The sequence below is a fragment of the Poecile atricapillus genome, chromosome 3 (genome assembly GCF_030490865.1).
Source record: "Poecile atricapillus isolate bPoeAtr1 chromosome 3, bPoeAtr1.hap1, whole genome shotgun sequence".
Classification (NCBI taxonomy): domain Eukaryota; kingdom Metazoa; phylum Chordata; class Aves; order Passeriformes; family Paridae; genus Poecile; species Poecile atricapillus.
Genome location: NC_081251.1, coordinates 15,034,890 through 15,051,916, shown reverse-complemented (window position 1 = coordinate 15,051,916; position 17,027 = coordinate 15,034,890). Strand labels below are relative to the sequence as shown.

The window sequence follows — 17,027 nt, the reverse complement described above, 5'->3', positions numbered from 1 at the left end:
TTGGCCTCTGAGGCAGAGCAGAAACCATGGCCTGCTCTGCCCAGCCACCATTAGGGGCCAGGGCAGCAGCTCTGAGAGCCAGGGAGTTCTAACACCTACACAGCAACTACCCCTTACCCCAGCATGATGGACTTCTTCCCCTCAACAGCCCCCAAACCGACAGGCAACCAGTAAGCAAGGCAGCACCTTGTCATTGTCACAATAAATACACAGCCAACATCATCTCAACACAGGTAATGTTCCTCCAATGCCAGCAAGAGCGTGTCTTGCACAGAAGCAGCAGAGCCAACCCCAGTGTTTTGGAAGGAAGCTGCATAGATGGAAAAGACAAGATCTGCAGGTGGAACAAAAGCCCAAACAAAATGAATTGAAAAAATTATTCAGTAACAGTTCAAAGCCTGCATGTGGGATGAATGTTTGATAATTCAAACAAATGCTTCAGAGTAATAGTTCATCCTGTGTAATGGGTTCTCTGTAATGAATGCAAAAAGCATCCATGAGAGCCAATAAAATTATGTACCAGTCATTCAGATTACCTCTCTCTGCCTTCGGGTAGTTATGCATCCAAATAAGAACTTTGAATTGAGAGAAAATGATCACATGCTAGTTCAGTTCACCCGAGATTCAGGACTTGTTGAGGGATTTGGAGCATGGCACCACAGCTTGCTCACATATTCTCACTGCTTCTTCAGTTAAAACACATGAGAGCCCATTGATACAGCAATTTCCCTCCTTCGGTGCTTGAAATCCACATGCAAAACAATGTTCAGAAAAAACTGAATAGCTTTCAAATTTCTTGCTTTGAGGCATTTACATCATCTGATTTGGAAACTGACTGAAGTTCTCCAGAATAATTACTGTCCCTTGTGTATTTATGTCCTTCTGCCTTAAGGCTTAATACTTCTTTCTCTGAACCTAGTGACCAATTTTACTTTTATAGACCCTTAATACTTATAGAAGAAAGTTAAATCTCCTATGGAAAGTTTTGATTCTATCACTTTTCTGCTTGGTGGTGAGGAACACTGCTTAGTATCCACTGGGAGCCTGAGGTACCTTGCTGAAATACTGAAGATATTTGTAGATACACCAGCACTGAGATACAGAAGGCTTTCAAGAAAGAGCAAGTAGATTGCTCAGAGAATGCACAGTAGAGGGAAGGTTGGAGGCATGGATGCTGCCAAAATCTTAGGACAGCCTTGTCCTGGCGATTTCTGAGCTGTGTTCAGAGATTTGGGCACACCTGAACTCTGAGCACGCCTGCAGGCCAGTCACAATTCTTGTCTTAGCCAAGAAGTAGAAAATTTGACCTGTGGGAGTAACACAACCTCATAAAGTAGAAATTGGTTGGCTGTACAATACCTTAGACAGTAACAGCTCCTTAAGCCCATATAGTTCTTCTGCCTGTTTTGTATCTTGAAGTTAGTTGTATAGGTGCCCTAAAATGCATTACTCAGTATGGTGAGCTAGATGAAGTGATACATGAAGTAAGCCAGAGGTAGGGGGGTCCCAAATTCAGAAGCTCCAAGGGTTTCTGTGATTAAGAACTCATTTCCAATTAGCTCCTATCTGTTAGTTGTCACCAAATTCCAATACTAGGGAAAAACAGCATTGATAATAATTTTCATTTCTACTATTCCTACTTAGTGCAGAAATTGTTTTGCTGTTAAAATTTACCAGCCAAAGACAGACTGAAAAAATGAAGAGGTCTATCAGTGGCAGGTTGACCCTGGCTGGATGCCAAATGCCCCAAAGCTCCTCTATTACTCCTCTAGTCTCCCTCAGCTGGACAGGGAGGAGAAAACGTTAACAAGAGGTGTCAAAAACATGCCTACATAGGAGGAAGGGAAGATTAAAAGGGTTCAGATACCCCAGCACTTTAGCCCTTGTGATTAGACACTGCCCAAATATCTAACCCCCAATAATTCCAGATGTTGCAGGGGATGGGGAGCAGCAGAATCAGAAAAAATGTTTGAAAGAGTTTACATTACTATTTCTACCTAACTAGCTGTACCACCTTTGCCATGCTGGCTGGAGGAATCCAGTTTTTAAAAGACCCTGAAGTGCAAGAAACCACACCAGGTCAGGACAGAACTGCACCATCTAAGAGAAAATGGCAATAAAATTAAATACTGAAAGTTTTCACTGAAAACCCCAAATCAGAGTAGATTAGTTTCAGCTCCTGAAAATTTGACATTTATATTGATAAACTCTTTTTTTTAACTGGAAAATGTTTTTGCCCAAATCTCAAATTATTTTCCATATCTCCTCTCTCCCTTTCTTTCCAGCTCCTTTACTGACTGCCTTACTAAATAGGGATTTTTTCTAACTTGCTTCCTCCTATGAGAAATTCCTTCAGTTTCATGGGAAGTGGCCTTTGAAGAGCTCTGATTCCCCAGATCTTTAGAGGCAAGGGAAAGCAAATGTTACAACTGACACTAGAGGTCAATTACTTTTCTGTGATTAAGAGGAAGCATGTCAACATCACCAGACATCAAGGCAGACATCCACATTTGAGCATTACTTTCTAGAAATCATTTCAGTAGACATCATGCACACAGCATTTAAGAAGGGAAAGAGAGATCATCTGGAAGGAAGGAGCCACCTGCCCTGACTGATTGGTCATTTCATCCTGTAGCACCCTGAGGTGCAATGTTCTCTCTGCTTAGGAGTAAATCCTCCTTGCTTTGGTCACATTACATATCTAGCATATCCTGGCAGACGTGCCCTCACATCTATCCCAAATGCCATCACCAAAGCAAGCTTTCATTCCCACCACTCCAGGGACAACAAGCATTTCTTGAATATCTGACATAGCCTTGTGTCTCACCTCTGCTCTGGAGAAATTTCCATCTTCTTCCAGTTTTTAATTGGAACCTTTCATGGTTTGGGAGATGGATTACAAGAATAAAGTATTGTCACCTTTGAATTCTCCTGGTATAGCTGCCTCTGAAGTTACCAATCATTCTAATGCCTTCCCTTACTGGCTCTAAGTTGCAGATGAGTGACACCAGTCCCCAACTACAGGCACATGTGAGATGTTACACAATGCCTCTGGTTGTGTCTGTACTTGTGAACTGAACTGCGTCAGGTCCCATCCTAAGAACTGGAGAATGATCAGCTACACTCTTCTTCTACTGATACTTATATTGCAGCAATGCAGTTACCATGGCATTGTGCAAAAGTGATTTGTTGAAACCTGTCTAAAATACCTCTGATAGAGGATATTTATTTGCTGTGGAGATTTGTTTAAAATATTACCTCATCTGCAGTGCCTTAGTGTCATAGTCCCATTGGGCAATCTACAATTTACATCTGGGAAAGGAGAAAAAGTACCTATGATGAAACTTCCCTTTTGATTCAGTTTACAAGAATATCAGCAGAACCTCAACAGACAAGATAATTACTTTTCACTTGCATAAAATATGAAATCCTCACAGGCTGGCATATGGTCTTTTGTGACCCATGCTGTATGCACTCCACTTATGGCAATAACAGTTAAAAAACAGAAGAAAATGCATCTACAGAAGAAATGCTGGTAAATTGAAAGGACATAATATTAATGATTGAAATCAGAAAAGTTATCATTTGGATGCTTTTGAAGGGTAAATATTTTGTGTAGTTGTATATAATGTAACTGCATGTATGTAACTGTACATTGCATTTATACTAATGCTGCAGGTAAAATTCTTTAAAAAAATATAAAACACACCAGTACCAGTCAAAACACCCAGACCTTAGTGAAGGAGAGCTAGCAGTAGTAGATACACACAGAGCAGAAGTGGATTTTGAGGGGTTTAAAGCCTATTGCCAGTAAAATGAACAGGAATGTGTACCAGCTGTCTGAATCCCCTCTGGTGCCACAGCTCTCTGCATCTCCAGGCTCACACAAATCCTTTCTGCTCAAAATGTGCCCTTACACAGCCAGTCTACTATTACCATTTTAGTGCTCATTCTCAAATCTGTGCTGCATCTGTACAAATTTGTACCAGAGATCCGGATATTAACAGAAAAAAGTAGAGCGTAGAGAGAGGCACTCCAGAAGAAAGAGCCAGATGTTCAAACAAGATAGTAAGTAGGAGAGAAAGCAGCTTTGGCAGAAAGTGCTGTAGGGAAGGGTGGTTCCAGGAATTGGGAGTATAAATTCTGATTAGGGCTGGGCTGGTATTTCTCACTTCAACTGCCTAGTTTTCTCTTTAATGAGGAAATGGAATTTTTACTTTTGCCCCCAATCAATTAAGAACTGGAACAAGGACTTGCCTTCATAGGTAAGCTGACCCAAATCGCAGCATAACCCCACTGAATGAGAGCATTTCAACTTGTACCTGATCTTACTGCAAATTTATTGTCCTTCAACTCTAATTAAATGTCTCTGTCAAAGGAAATGCAGCACTCAATCCTTTTCAAAGAGTAAGATAAAAGTTACTGCTTTCTGAACACGTTCAGGGTGGATCTTCTCTTCTTGGATATGCTCCATAGTCTAAAACACTAAGCAAAAAACATAAGTCAGAGACCCTGAAAAACAGTCAGGAACAGGCAGACACATTCCTGAATTTACACTAAAATGGATGGTTTGGTCGTTGTGATTTTCATTCACTTGTACAAAAAGCCCACCTATTTTAGCTCTGCTGATACATGAGTGCAGTCTGTACCAGGGCATACTCACAAGTATTTTGTATGGAAAGGCCACTTACAGGATAAAGACAAAGTAATGTGTCACTTTATCAATAAAATAAACTAGGCCCCATGTAGATTAAGGATCTGAGTCAAATTAAAAAACAAAGCAGAGCCACTAATTTGATCACAGGGCTGGAACATCTTTTATGAAGACAGGTTGAGAATTGGGCTTGTTCAGCCTCAGGTTCTCAGAGAGAGAAGGGTTGGGGTGACTTCAGAGCACCTTCCGATAGCTAAAGGAGGCCTTCAAGAGAGATGCAGAGGGACTTTGCACATGGGCATGTAGTGAGTGTAGAGACAGGACAAGGGAGAATGGCCTTAAGCTGAAAGGGGGTGGGTTTAAGTTCGATATTAGGAAGAAATTCTTTACTGTGAGGATGGTGAGGCACTGGCACAGGTCACTCAGAGCGTATTTGGACTCCCCATCCCTGGTAGTGTTCAAGGCCAGGTTGGGTGGGGCTCTGAGCAACTTGGTCTAGTGGAAGGTTCTCTGCCCACAGACAAGGGGGCTTGGAACTAGAACATCTTTTAAGTCCCTTCCACCCCAAATGAATCTATGATGCTATTACCTAGAGATCCTTTAAAATTCAGGAACTCCTTTTCTTCCAGTTACATAAACTGGAAGTAGTGTTAAATCTGATTATTTTCTGCAGGTTTTACTATAAATTGTTCGGTTTTCATGACAGGACTATCTAATATTCAACACAAAGAGTCAGTTGATGAATACAATGAGCTTTGAAATACAGAGATAATGATCAAGAGGTAAAATTTATTAATAGATTTATGTGCTTCCATTCAGTTTAAAATCCCCATGCTTCTCAAGATCAGACAAAATATATTAGCTATGGACTCATGCCAAAAGAAGTACTTAATCTTTAAGAAAGATAAAAAGATAGAACTGAGTGATTCAGTGGAAGGATGAGACAAAGGGGGAAAATTACTCCAGTCAATTAATGATACATGTTTCCTCCTTATGCCCTACAACATTCATAGAGTAATCAGGCTGGAGAGGTCCTCTAAAGTTCATTAAACCATTCCTCTTCCTCAGGGAAGGCACCACTACACCTGAAGGTACACAGACATCTGTACCTGCGGATGTTTAATCCAACATCACAAGTCCTTTCGTGGACATTGCACAACCTCCCCAGGCAAGGAGATGCACTGCTTCACTGTACTCCTGCATCTGAAATATGGTCCTTTCTTCCTGAAATTAGATTATATTCACCATTTTCAAACCTGGAAACATAAATACAAATATAAAAGGCTGCTGCAAAACAAGATGGAGTAATCTGAAAACTGTTACATCCTCTCTCACAACTCCTGAAGCTGGACATCTCAAACCTGCTTTAAGCTCCATACATAAACCTCATATGCATAATACATTTTACACGCACTTGCTATGTATTCAGGGTAATATTGTAAAATCACATTTCTTTTGTTTCTATATTAAAAACCAGCAGTGTGGTAAATCTTTTCACTGTTTTGTTTAAATTGGTAGATGCGCTTAATTTCAGACAATTATACCAGCCACAAGAACACAGAATGATTCTTGGCTTGGTAACAGAATTTTGGACAGAACATTAGATAATTAGTTTTGGTTCAATGCTTGCTGAATGACTAATAGCCTAACTGATATAAATCATATTACCTGGGGAGTAAAAAAATACTGAAGTAGAGATGACACATCAGACCTAGATGATTCAGCATTTCACTCACATTCAGCCACTATCTGTACATTTATTTATAGTGAGTTTTAAAAACTGATTCTCACCACTAAGTTCTAACACGTAAGAAACAATCGGGGTTTCCATGAAGGCTACAGCATCTGATCACACCGTAAGAGTATGAACCTTAAATGTCACAAGGGATGCCAGCAGCTACTCAACTTCTAGGAATTGCAATTCTGGATAAATACTGATTCCTGTAGTATGGAAAATGAAGTGACCACTGACTGAAAAACATTAATGAAACGCAGACTAACACTTAAAAAATGGCTGCTTTGGTTGCATGATGAAGTTAATTCATTTGCAATGATGTTGCATTAATATGCCAGCTTCTACTGAAACTTCCAATCTTCCCCAGACAGCTGTTCAAGAACAACTTTAACCTACTGTTAATCTGCTTAATCAATCTCAACAAGCTTCATGCCGGGTCCCTATGTGAACAGTGATGTGGATTGAGAACTGGCTGAATGGCAGATCCCAGAGAATAATCAGTGGCACAGGGTCTAGTTGGCAGCTGTCACGAGTTGTGTCCCCCAAAGTTCATTGTTTAACTTATCAATGACTTGGATGAAGGGGTAGAAGCCTGCTCAGCAAGTTCCCTGATGAAAACACTAAGCTGTGAGGAGAGGCCAATACCCCAAAGGGCTGTGCAGCCCTTCAGAAGGACCTCAGTGTGTTCAAGAGAGGGGCAGAGAGGAACAGTTTCAAATTTAACAAAGGGAAATGCAGTGTCTTGCACCTGGGGAGGAAGAACCCTGGGTACCAGCACAGGCTGGGGCTGGTCTGCTGGGAAGCAGCTCTGCAGAGAAGGACCTGGGGGTCCTGGTAGACACTAAGCTGTCCATGAGCTGGCAGTGACCTTGTGGCCAACAAGGCCAGTGCTGTCCTGGGGTGCATTAGGAAAAGCACTGCCAGCAGGTCCAAGGAGGTATTTAAAGTGTATCCCAATTTTCTTTGAGATGACATAAATGGCACACTAAGGGCAGTTTGCATGCACCTTCTAACAGTACAAAACATATTCCTTTAATCATATAGGCTTCAACCTAACTACATGATCAATACTATCACAATACTTACATTGTGAATGTAAGTGCATGAAAAGCAAAACACTCACTTAAATCAGTCAGTCAGAAGAATCTCAAATCAAAGGAAATACACTCAGTTTAAGCTGGAAGTAACCATTTCAAACTCAATGCATTACCACCCTGCAGATCAACCACTGTGGGGACCAAGGGTCAATTACCAAATTCCCCATCCCTCATCCTTGGAAGGGTTGCAACAAGTAAAACCTACCAAGGCTAGGGTGAGAGAAGCCTTCTCCCCACAGGCCTTTGCATTCTCATGTTAATTAGTTCCTAGTTCCATTATCTCACTGGTCTGTTGGCCCTGACCACCCCTGTTCAGCCCCCGTTTCCCATTTATGTATGCTCCCTAAAATGTTCTCCCTTCCTTGAACCCCTATTGGCCCTGCTTTGGTGCATTGCCCTGCCTTGCCAATTCCCAATGGTTGTCCCTGTCCCGAACCCCTCCTATGCACCACTTTGCCCTACTCCCATTGGATCCTAGCCCTCTGAACCACCCCCTCTTACCCTGTATATAAGCCTGGACCCTCAGCCCGTTTTTGTTCTTGTCCCTGGACCCCATGTGAGGCAATAAAAGCTTTTGGATACCCAAACAAGAACCTGTCCCTATATCATTTTCCTGTTAGCTTTCTAGTAGTCTCTCGCCCCAGACCCGAGTGTGCAGGCAGCCTTGGGGACCTCAACGTAGCGCGTTGCTACAAACCACATTTAGTTTTTTACTGCTCTTGACAGCCCACAGAATCGTTGCTGAAATACAGATGCCTTCAAACATAAATGCAGCTCTAGATCAAATATAATGGGATATAGGCCCACCACAAGAAGGAGCAAACTCTGCCAAATTCCTGCTCTTACAATGCCAATTCTGTCCACTCAGTCCCCAACTCTCCCTGTACCAACCACAATAGAGGCCAGTTTCCACTGTTAACCTTTCCACATTGCTATAGCCCCAGCTATGATGTATGCACATCAGAACTGCACACAGACAGCTTCAGAGATAACATAATGCTCTGGGGGGAAGATGTTGCATTAGTTCAAATTTGGATTTCAAAGTCTTGAATATCAAAAGTCAAGACTCCAAAAAGAGGGACAAACCCCGATGCAACCACAACTGCATTGACATTTTCTCAGTGCCTAAGGAGAAGTAGTAATGGTACTTATAGCATGGTGAGACTGACATTGGAATACTGAATAGTTCTGTGCTAAATAAAAAGCATGAGAAGCTTATGGACAATGCAGAAATTTGACAGCTAGAGGTAAAAAACTAGGTATTGAGAGACTCATCCTTTAGTTGAATGCAAGGGCAGAGGTGATGACTACAATGTAAATTTTTAAAGATAATAGCAGGTGAAAGGGCCTTTTTAAACTAAAAGCATCAATACAATTAAAACCAGAATGAATTAAAGCAGCAAAATTAAGTCAGGAAGAAAAAAAAATTATTCATGTGGCTAATTTTTCTATCATCTAACAACAAAACCAAAAAATATGAGGCCATGAGAAACCAAGGCTTTTACTGAGGTAATTGCAAAGATTCTATAAATACTGTCCAAGAGACCTGACCATATTAATACCTCCCTGGTTTATAAAGCAAAACAGTTAAGAACCTATGAGCCTCTTAAAAACATTTACAGTGATAGGGAGATTCACTGATTCTTGTTGGATCCAAAGTTCAGGTTTTTTTATCTAGCAAAAAGGCAATTTATAAAGGCTTTAAAAAGCAATAAAAAGGTTCCCTTAGGATCAAAGGTAAAAAATTAATTTATTTGCTAAACAGTGACCTACTTAGGTTCAAGGATTTTTTTAACTTATTTAACTAAACACTTTTTTTTGAAGCATAGGAGACTACTGGCATGGCCTAGAAGTGCTTGTTATATGAACATATGCCACTTGATCTATGTTGAACCATGGCTGACTTTCCAAAACAGAAACATCAGGATCAGGTTTTATATTCACTAAATCTAAATTAATTGGACCCTTCTGTACACTGGTGTGGCATCCTTACAGAAAGACTCAGAGGAACACAAATCAGGAATTCTAAACTGTCCTCCTGACAACCATTTACTACTAAAGGCAACCCAAGAATATAAAGCCAAAGTCAGTTTTTGAAAAATACAACTGTGTGTCATTCTTCAGGAACCAGAAAAATTTGTTGTGCCCTTGTAAAGATAAACTTTTTAGACAAAATAACTTACTGTTGATCTTTTATCTAAGCAGTCACAAAGATTTCAGAAACTGAAACTAACAGCTCTTAAGTTAAATAAAAGACAAGCAGCCTCATTGTATACATGAATTCTTATATAGAAAACATCCAGGGTTACACAATAACCAGCTGCTGGTGATTTCTGAACAAATACAGTTCACAATGGACCATATTCAGTGTCCTTTGGTCAGTACTTTAACTTTCATAAACTTTTCAATAATTAACACAAAGTTTAAGAAGTTCTGGTTTCATGTTCAACAATGAATCAAGATACAAATCCATTGGTACTGTGTCCCAATTTGAAACAGCCCCTTTTTCAAATGAAAAATGAAGTAAAAAGTTTCTTAAAAAAAATAATATAAATCAATGAAATAGTCGTCCTCTTCCACGTCTACTCTTGAGATGACTGGCAGAACGCCGAAGAGTTTTCCTCTCTTGACGATGTAGTTTCTCAGCTTCCTGCTGTTTCCTTTGCTGCTCTGACTGGAATATTAAAACAAAAATAGACTCAGGTTCCTGTAAATTTACACATCATCCCATTGTCCCAGGATCAATATATCAAGTCAGAATTCCATTAAGCAAATCTGGAAATGTTACCATTAGTTGCCCCATGCTATCTTGTGTCAGACTGTGACTGTTAATTCTAGATACCCTTAAGCATTACCATTCCAAGTTTTTCAGAGCAGATGTTTAACATAAAGATATTAATAATGCATTTCAGATAAAAAACCACAATGCTTAACAATACACTCCAGAATTTATGGTTAAATACCCTTAAGAACATCCATCCCAATTTGTGGCTACTTAGTATCTACTTTGGTTAACTAGTGTTTTCAAGTTGAATCACAGAATAGAAGCAGCTGAGTTGGAAGGGACCCACAGGTATCACTGAATCCAACCCCTGGCCCTAAGCAGTGTTCCTGGCCAGAATCACACTATGTGCCCAAGGGTATTGTCCAAATGCTTCTTAAAATCTGTCAGGCTTAATATTGCACAATTTAATTTTATAAAGACAGAACAATTAGTTAAATTTGCTGAAGCATATACGTTTCCTAAAATGTGCTCTTAGGAGTTATTGAAAGTGTTCGATATACTGTATGCAATTCTAGAAGACTTTCTACATATAAGTAATTCTAAATCTCTGCTCTTGTGGCACATGCTCTATATTAATGTTTCTTCTCATAATCAAAAACATGCTGGAAGATGTTACGATGTACCATGTAGATGAAATGGCTCTTACAGGCATAAACTACTATTTTCTTTGGAAGACTAAAGCTTGTCTTTAAACTAAGCATAAACTGTAACTAGCAGACTTGAACTAGCCAAGCTCAGGCAGCTGTCCGTGTCAAAAATATTCCAGTAATTCGAACAATTTCAAGCAGCCCAGGATAACTGCACTGACAGTGTGACAGAATTCCCACTGTGGATGCAGCTGTGGATGCCCCACTGCATCTCATTCTGTACCAACAGCATTCATGTCAGCTCATCTCCCCCAGTCTCCCATGCACACACTATTTAAGCTGGGCTAGAGGTTTGCTTGCATGGACAGCATTTTGGCTGAGGTGAGATACAAACCAATTTACCAGATGTAGCGATCAGCCCATACTGGTATCAAGGCAGAAAAAGCTACTGGTCTTTAGACTTTGATGAAATTTATGAATTCCCATTTTCACTGCAAGTAGAGCAACAAGAAATCCACTATTTGAAAATACAGGTAGTTTCTCTCTGTTGCCAGACCTCTTCTGAAAGTCTTGATGAATCCTACTTAAGTAAGAAGATATACACAGAGTCTGTTTATTTGAGAGAAGACTTGTAAGTCTTTGTTGTTCTCTTGATAGGAGAAAATATCTCCACTGCAGATGCATTATTTTTCTTTAAATTAGATTTTAAAAAATCGTTTAAATGCAGATGATTACAGTGCACATATTTCAATAAAGCAGTATCATTAAACAGTCAGGAAAAGAAAATCCATAAATGTTAGAAGCACCATAATTAAAGAAAGCCCTCAAAGCTGTATCTTATCTGATGGAATCAAGTAAAATTGGCATTCCAAACCACTGCTGTATCTGTCTTCTTCCTGCAAGGTCTGTCTACCTTGCTCCGAAATCTGTCAGTAAAAGGTGACAGTTCAGTGTGCACCACCAACTGCAAGAAACCTTGTGGCTTTGCACTTCTTAAGTTAAAGCTACTGTAAAAAAGACTGTGCTTTGAACCCCTGCAGAGCCTGTTTAATAAGCTACAAGACACCAACATATCAGTTACAGAGCTGGTAAGATTGCCAGAGAGGTTACCCTACATGGCACTGCAGAGGAATTTGCAACTTATTCCACAGTCACCACATTTCAAATTCCAGCAATATAAGGAATCAAAAAGAGATGAAAAAAGATATCTGCAAACAGACAATAATCAGTAAAATAAGGTAGAAACAGTCAATAAATCTTTTTTTTTTTTTTTCCCTTCAGGCATATCCAGTGTGACAATTAAATAACTACTTAGCCATTTTTGTGAGAGCATTTTATCAGTGAGAACAGCATTTGAACAGTGGTAAGGAGAGGTGTATTACAGCAAAGATGTTTACCTGAGGAAAACCAATTTTAACCAAAGTAAAATTTTGTCAGGTCAACTATCAATTCATATGGGTCTTCAGCTTTTAGACTGAATCCTCTCTTCAGTTCTAAAGCAATTTTCTAGTAAAAAATCCCTAAGTGTACTGCAGCAGGAACAGATGCACACAGGCATTTATTTAACTGTCCCTACACTATAAAGCAATCACCTGTATGCAATCTACAGAAGTCTTTAGAATGGAAAATCAAAACCCTTGGGAAAGGTAATTAGGCAGCAGTCAACTACACACTCCACACAGAATTTGACAGCCAGTATAGGACCAGAGCTCATTCCTGTGATCTGTTTTACATAAAGTCAAAAACAAAGGTGGTTTGGAGCTCAGCTTCTATCTTGCTGAGACCCCTCAACATGCTAAACCAAGAGAAAACCTAAATTGAAGCACCCTAAATTGCATTTGGACTGCAGACTTAGATCTGATCAGTGCTGGCACTGAAGTCAGGCAAGGCCACAAGCTTCTGGTGGTACCTCTGCAAATAAACTATTAAAAGATGCATGCCATTATTTTCCACTGGAACATAAGATTTTATGAGTGTTGCCTGAGTTATATGGGATAAACACAGAGTACTACCGGAGGCTTTCATTCTCTTGCCAAGAACCTGAAGAGTTGGCAGCTTATAAAGAAATGAAGAGGGACATTTGCTTGACGGTTTTAAGTTCCTGTTCTTTCATGCAAAAACTAAAGTTACTTGTGCATTATCTTAAAAATTACATATATATAGCTCACCTTCTTTAATTTGAATGTTGCCTGTTTGCTGCCTACTGTGGTATCAGACACATTGAGTGTGCCAAGTTTTTCTTCAAGCTTTAAACGATCTTCAAGAGTCTTCCTGCAGAGAAAAACTAACATTAGTCCCTATTCTTGCCATCTTTTTACTGTAATAAAAATTGATAATGCAGTCAAAACTAATCTCTATTTCTCTGAAAATCTGAAAAAATAAACATTCAGGAAACAGAAAGAAATTCAAATCATTCCCTCCAGATACAGCTTTCAGAGGAAACACTTTTAAAATTTATGTAAAGTTCATTGGTTTTGCTGCTAAAAAAGTAACACGAATCTAGTTGAGAAAGAACACATGCCCTTCTACTGCTAGAGTTTTCTACGAAATGTCCAAAAAGTTTGTGATATTAAACTGCACAAATAAAAAACAGTAACGCTAGATATGTTCAGTTTTCTTGAAATATTGTAATTTCTGAATTGGAAACACTTTTGAGGGAAGGAAGTAAGCTTGACTACACACTAGAATGAATTATCTCCAAATGAATCACTTCACTACTTAATCCAAGCACAAATGCCTGTTTGGACACTGTGCCCGCAACAGTGTAAGTAGTTTTCTGAATAAAAGGAAAAAAAAATAAGGAATAAAAAAGAAGGAAAAAAAAAAAACCACCCCCCAAAAAAAACCAGTATAAACAAGACAATGTGATAAAGACAGACTCTGGGCCCAGACAGGAGCTCCACAGAAGCATGTGTCTTCCAAAACAGTGTTTATCACTGAATTTCTGTCAACAAACTGGTGTAGAGCTTCTCCCTCAGGCACCAAACTCCAGCATTTCTGTGGAGAAGGGGGAAGCTGGTGTGGTCAAAACTGACACTGTTTTCAGCTTTTCTCCATTGGAAGTCAATGCCCTGCACATGGCCCAGCTGCTCCAGGTTGTGAGCTGGTATTTAATTTGCTGAATTCAGTTAAGGTGGGCTGTAAATTGGAAGAGCTGAAGAGGAAAAATGCCTTGTTCCCACACAGCCTCCAGCGCAGGGGAACAAGGCAGGCAGGGACAGTACTGGCTTCAGCCAGCCACCCTAAAGGCACCTGTGAGTCCTGACATGGCTCGTCCTTCTCCTAGAATGTAACTCCAATGAGCTAAGTAGCACCCTCTCAGAATAAGACATGGCTTGTACAATCAAACTCACTCTGCGTCTGCTTAGAAAACAGTCTCCTATTTGTAAACAAAATTAGTTTCTGCAATTTGAGATGCTATTAGTGCCTCATTAGCTCTCTCTGAAGAGGGCCAAGAAACATTTTCTGTACAATTTTTAAAGTGGAAAATAAATCATCATAAAAATAGAGATGATATATATTAAAAAAATGGCAGCCACCAACGTCAATGACATTCATTGTGTATGAAGAACTCATGGCTGTGGCCTAAGCATGAAGTCTCTGAGTCCACTGAATTTTGGTTAATGAGCCATTTTATGTAACAAAGACTTTTCAGATTAACAATGAAAAATTACTGTCAAGAAATACTTTATTTCTCATGACTAGGTACTTTGATTGTATTTTTTTCTGTAGTATATTTTTCATCGAGTACATGTAAAAACTTGTTCCATCTGTGCGAATCGGAAAGACAAGCTAAGCCTTAGAGCTAACTGTGGCAGAAGATCAGTCACCAACATTGTGGTGGGATTTCTACATTCAAGTGAAGTCTCATTTTTCTCCCCTTTGAAACTGAACTGGAGAAATATGGCTACTACCCAGCAATTATTTAGCATGACTGCTTAGACACTGCTTTAGTCAGGAGAAAAATTAAAATGAGTAGATATTAGCAACATGCTGTGGGGTTGTAACCTTACTGAAAAAACACAGGTATGGCTCTATCTGAGAATGTTCAGACTGCAAGGGATAGTGAATTGTACATACTGCTACACAAACAACAGCTGGGTTTTTTGTTTTGGTAGGGTTTTTTTTCATCTTCCTCAACAAATTAATTCAAGGGATAAATTCAGAGAATTTTGAGAGTGAATTCCCCTGCCTTAATGTAAAAACCAAACAAAAAATTACCCATGCAATTTTTTTTCTCATTATAAGAACACAGTTTTTCAGGACTCTTCTGGCTATAAACCAGGAATACCTCTTGAGCAATAATAAGGAATATCAACTATGCTTTTGTTGGCTTTCTTGGCCACCTCTGAAGATACATCCATTAATTGTCATACTTTTTATAAAATATGACTACTATAATTTTTGATTTTGACACATTTTAACTTCAGTAACATAAAGGGACAAAGTAAATCAAGATAACTCTTAGCATACAGATAAAGATCCTTTCCTTTTACAGTTTCCTTTCAAGTTACTAGGTAGGAAACTTATGTTGTAGGTAAAGAAAGCAAGGATTTGCAGGTTTGTTGTGCAAGCTTAAGTGTACAAAAGGGGAAAATTAAACGCACATGGATTTGAGACAAGGTGTTTTATAAAACCATGAGCAAATTTTGCAGTTTTCCTGCACAGAGAAATGTGTAGACTGTTGGTCTAAGAAAATATTAATAGTACGCACCACTGCTTTAAAAGTTGGGCTTGGAGCCGTGCTGAGTCAGGAACATGTCAAAAGAAACACCCAGTTTTATATAAGTCATAAACTGTTTCCTCAGGTAGAACATTATATGATTAGAGAAAAAAAGAACATCTAGCCATTAAATGCATAGTGAAGGTATTAAGATACTTAATTATATTGGTCACAGACCATCATTCCGTAATTTGGATATATCAAATCAAAGACAAACATGCCAGCCTCGCCAGATTGTACATGCCACTACAGTCTTCCCAGTTTTCAGCATGCTACTTGAATTAATTACTTTTGTGCTGACTACTTATCACTGAATAAGGCCAGCACAAAACATATTTATTTTGTTCGTAAAATTCTAATACACAAAAATACTTACTAACCAAACAAATTAGCTCACAACACAGCCTAAATCATTATGACTACAAAATCCTATCAGATATGCATTATATGAAACAGGTATCAGCTGTTGATTTTTAAATTACTTCTAAGAGTTTGAGGAACACCAAACTCCATACTGAGAGCAATGCTTGGATGAACACATAGGGGATCAGAGAATATAGAGTTAATTGCTTGGACAAAGATTAAAAAACCCCATGTAAGTCAATTCAATGACAGCAACTCAGAAAACAAAGGAAGTGATGCTACCACGTTCAATTTTTTGGTCATCCTATTCTGTCCTCAAATTCCTCTACATTTTTTTTACATTTTACATGATATCCTATCTGTGCATCTACCAGAGATGGTATCCATTAGCAGCAAATCTTATGACAGATTCTCCTTTCTTTCCAAGCAGTCTGTTAAAAGACTTTTGATGATTTATGTCATCACAGATAGTTCTTCATCTACAGGACAGGTCTGTGGTATTTGCTTTTGATTTTCCGGGGGTGAAGAAATTATTTTTCTTCCTTAAATCCAGATGAAAGAATTTACTTTGTTCAGTGTCACACTGCATCAGTTTTTTCTAAATATTTATCTTCCTTCCAACTGTCTTGGCTTATTTACTTGAATTTCCACACCACTATTCACATTTAAGGCTTCCATGTTTTGAATAAAATGACATTTTTATGCTTCAAATTGAGTGTCCTTGAGAAATGGCAGCTGAATTTGTGCAAAAGAACAATATATGAGTAGGCTGCAGCCATACAGCCTTTTAATGAAGAATTTCACTTGCACTGAGAATACAGTGTCATTTGACCAGTGTTTCAGGCTCCTTCTAAGTTACAGCTAATACAACTATAAACCTAATCACAATGTAAAAAAAAAAAAAAAAAAATTAATCTATAGTACTTTGTCAGAATATCCAAAGTAGATTTTCTCCTGACAAAAAGGAAAAACTGACAAAATTAAAAAGTTGCTTCATCTTCTGGAACAAAGGAAAAAAGAAAAATAATCGGAAGAAAGTTAATGGAAATATCTAAAGAAATTAAAAGTTCAGAATAAGTGGGT

The 17,027-nt window shown here is 38.9% G+C and overlaps 1 protein-coding gene across 1 annotated transcript in view; it reads right to left on the bottom strand.

Moving 5' to 3' along the window:
• Positions 1-5,428: 5,428 nt before the first annotated feature.
• NOL10 (nucleolar protein 10) overlaps positions 5,429-17,027 on the bottom strand; it is a 53,736-nt gene continuing 42,137 nt past the window's right edge. The window contains exons 20-21 of the mRNA XM_058835933.1: positions 13,027-13,129; positions 5,429-10,160 (exon numbers count right to left, since the gene is read on the bottom strand). Of these exons, the coding sequence (XP_058691916.1) occupies positions 10,041-10,160; positions 13,027-13,129 (223 nt within the window). The 3' untranslated portion in view covers positions 5,429-10,040. The remainder of the gene's footprint in view (positions 10,161-13,026; positions 13,130-17,027) is intronic.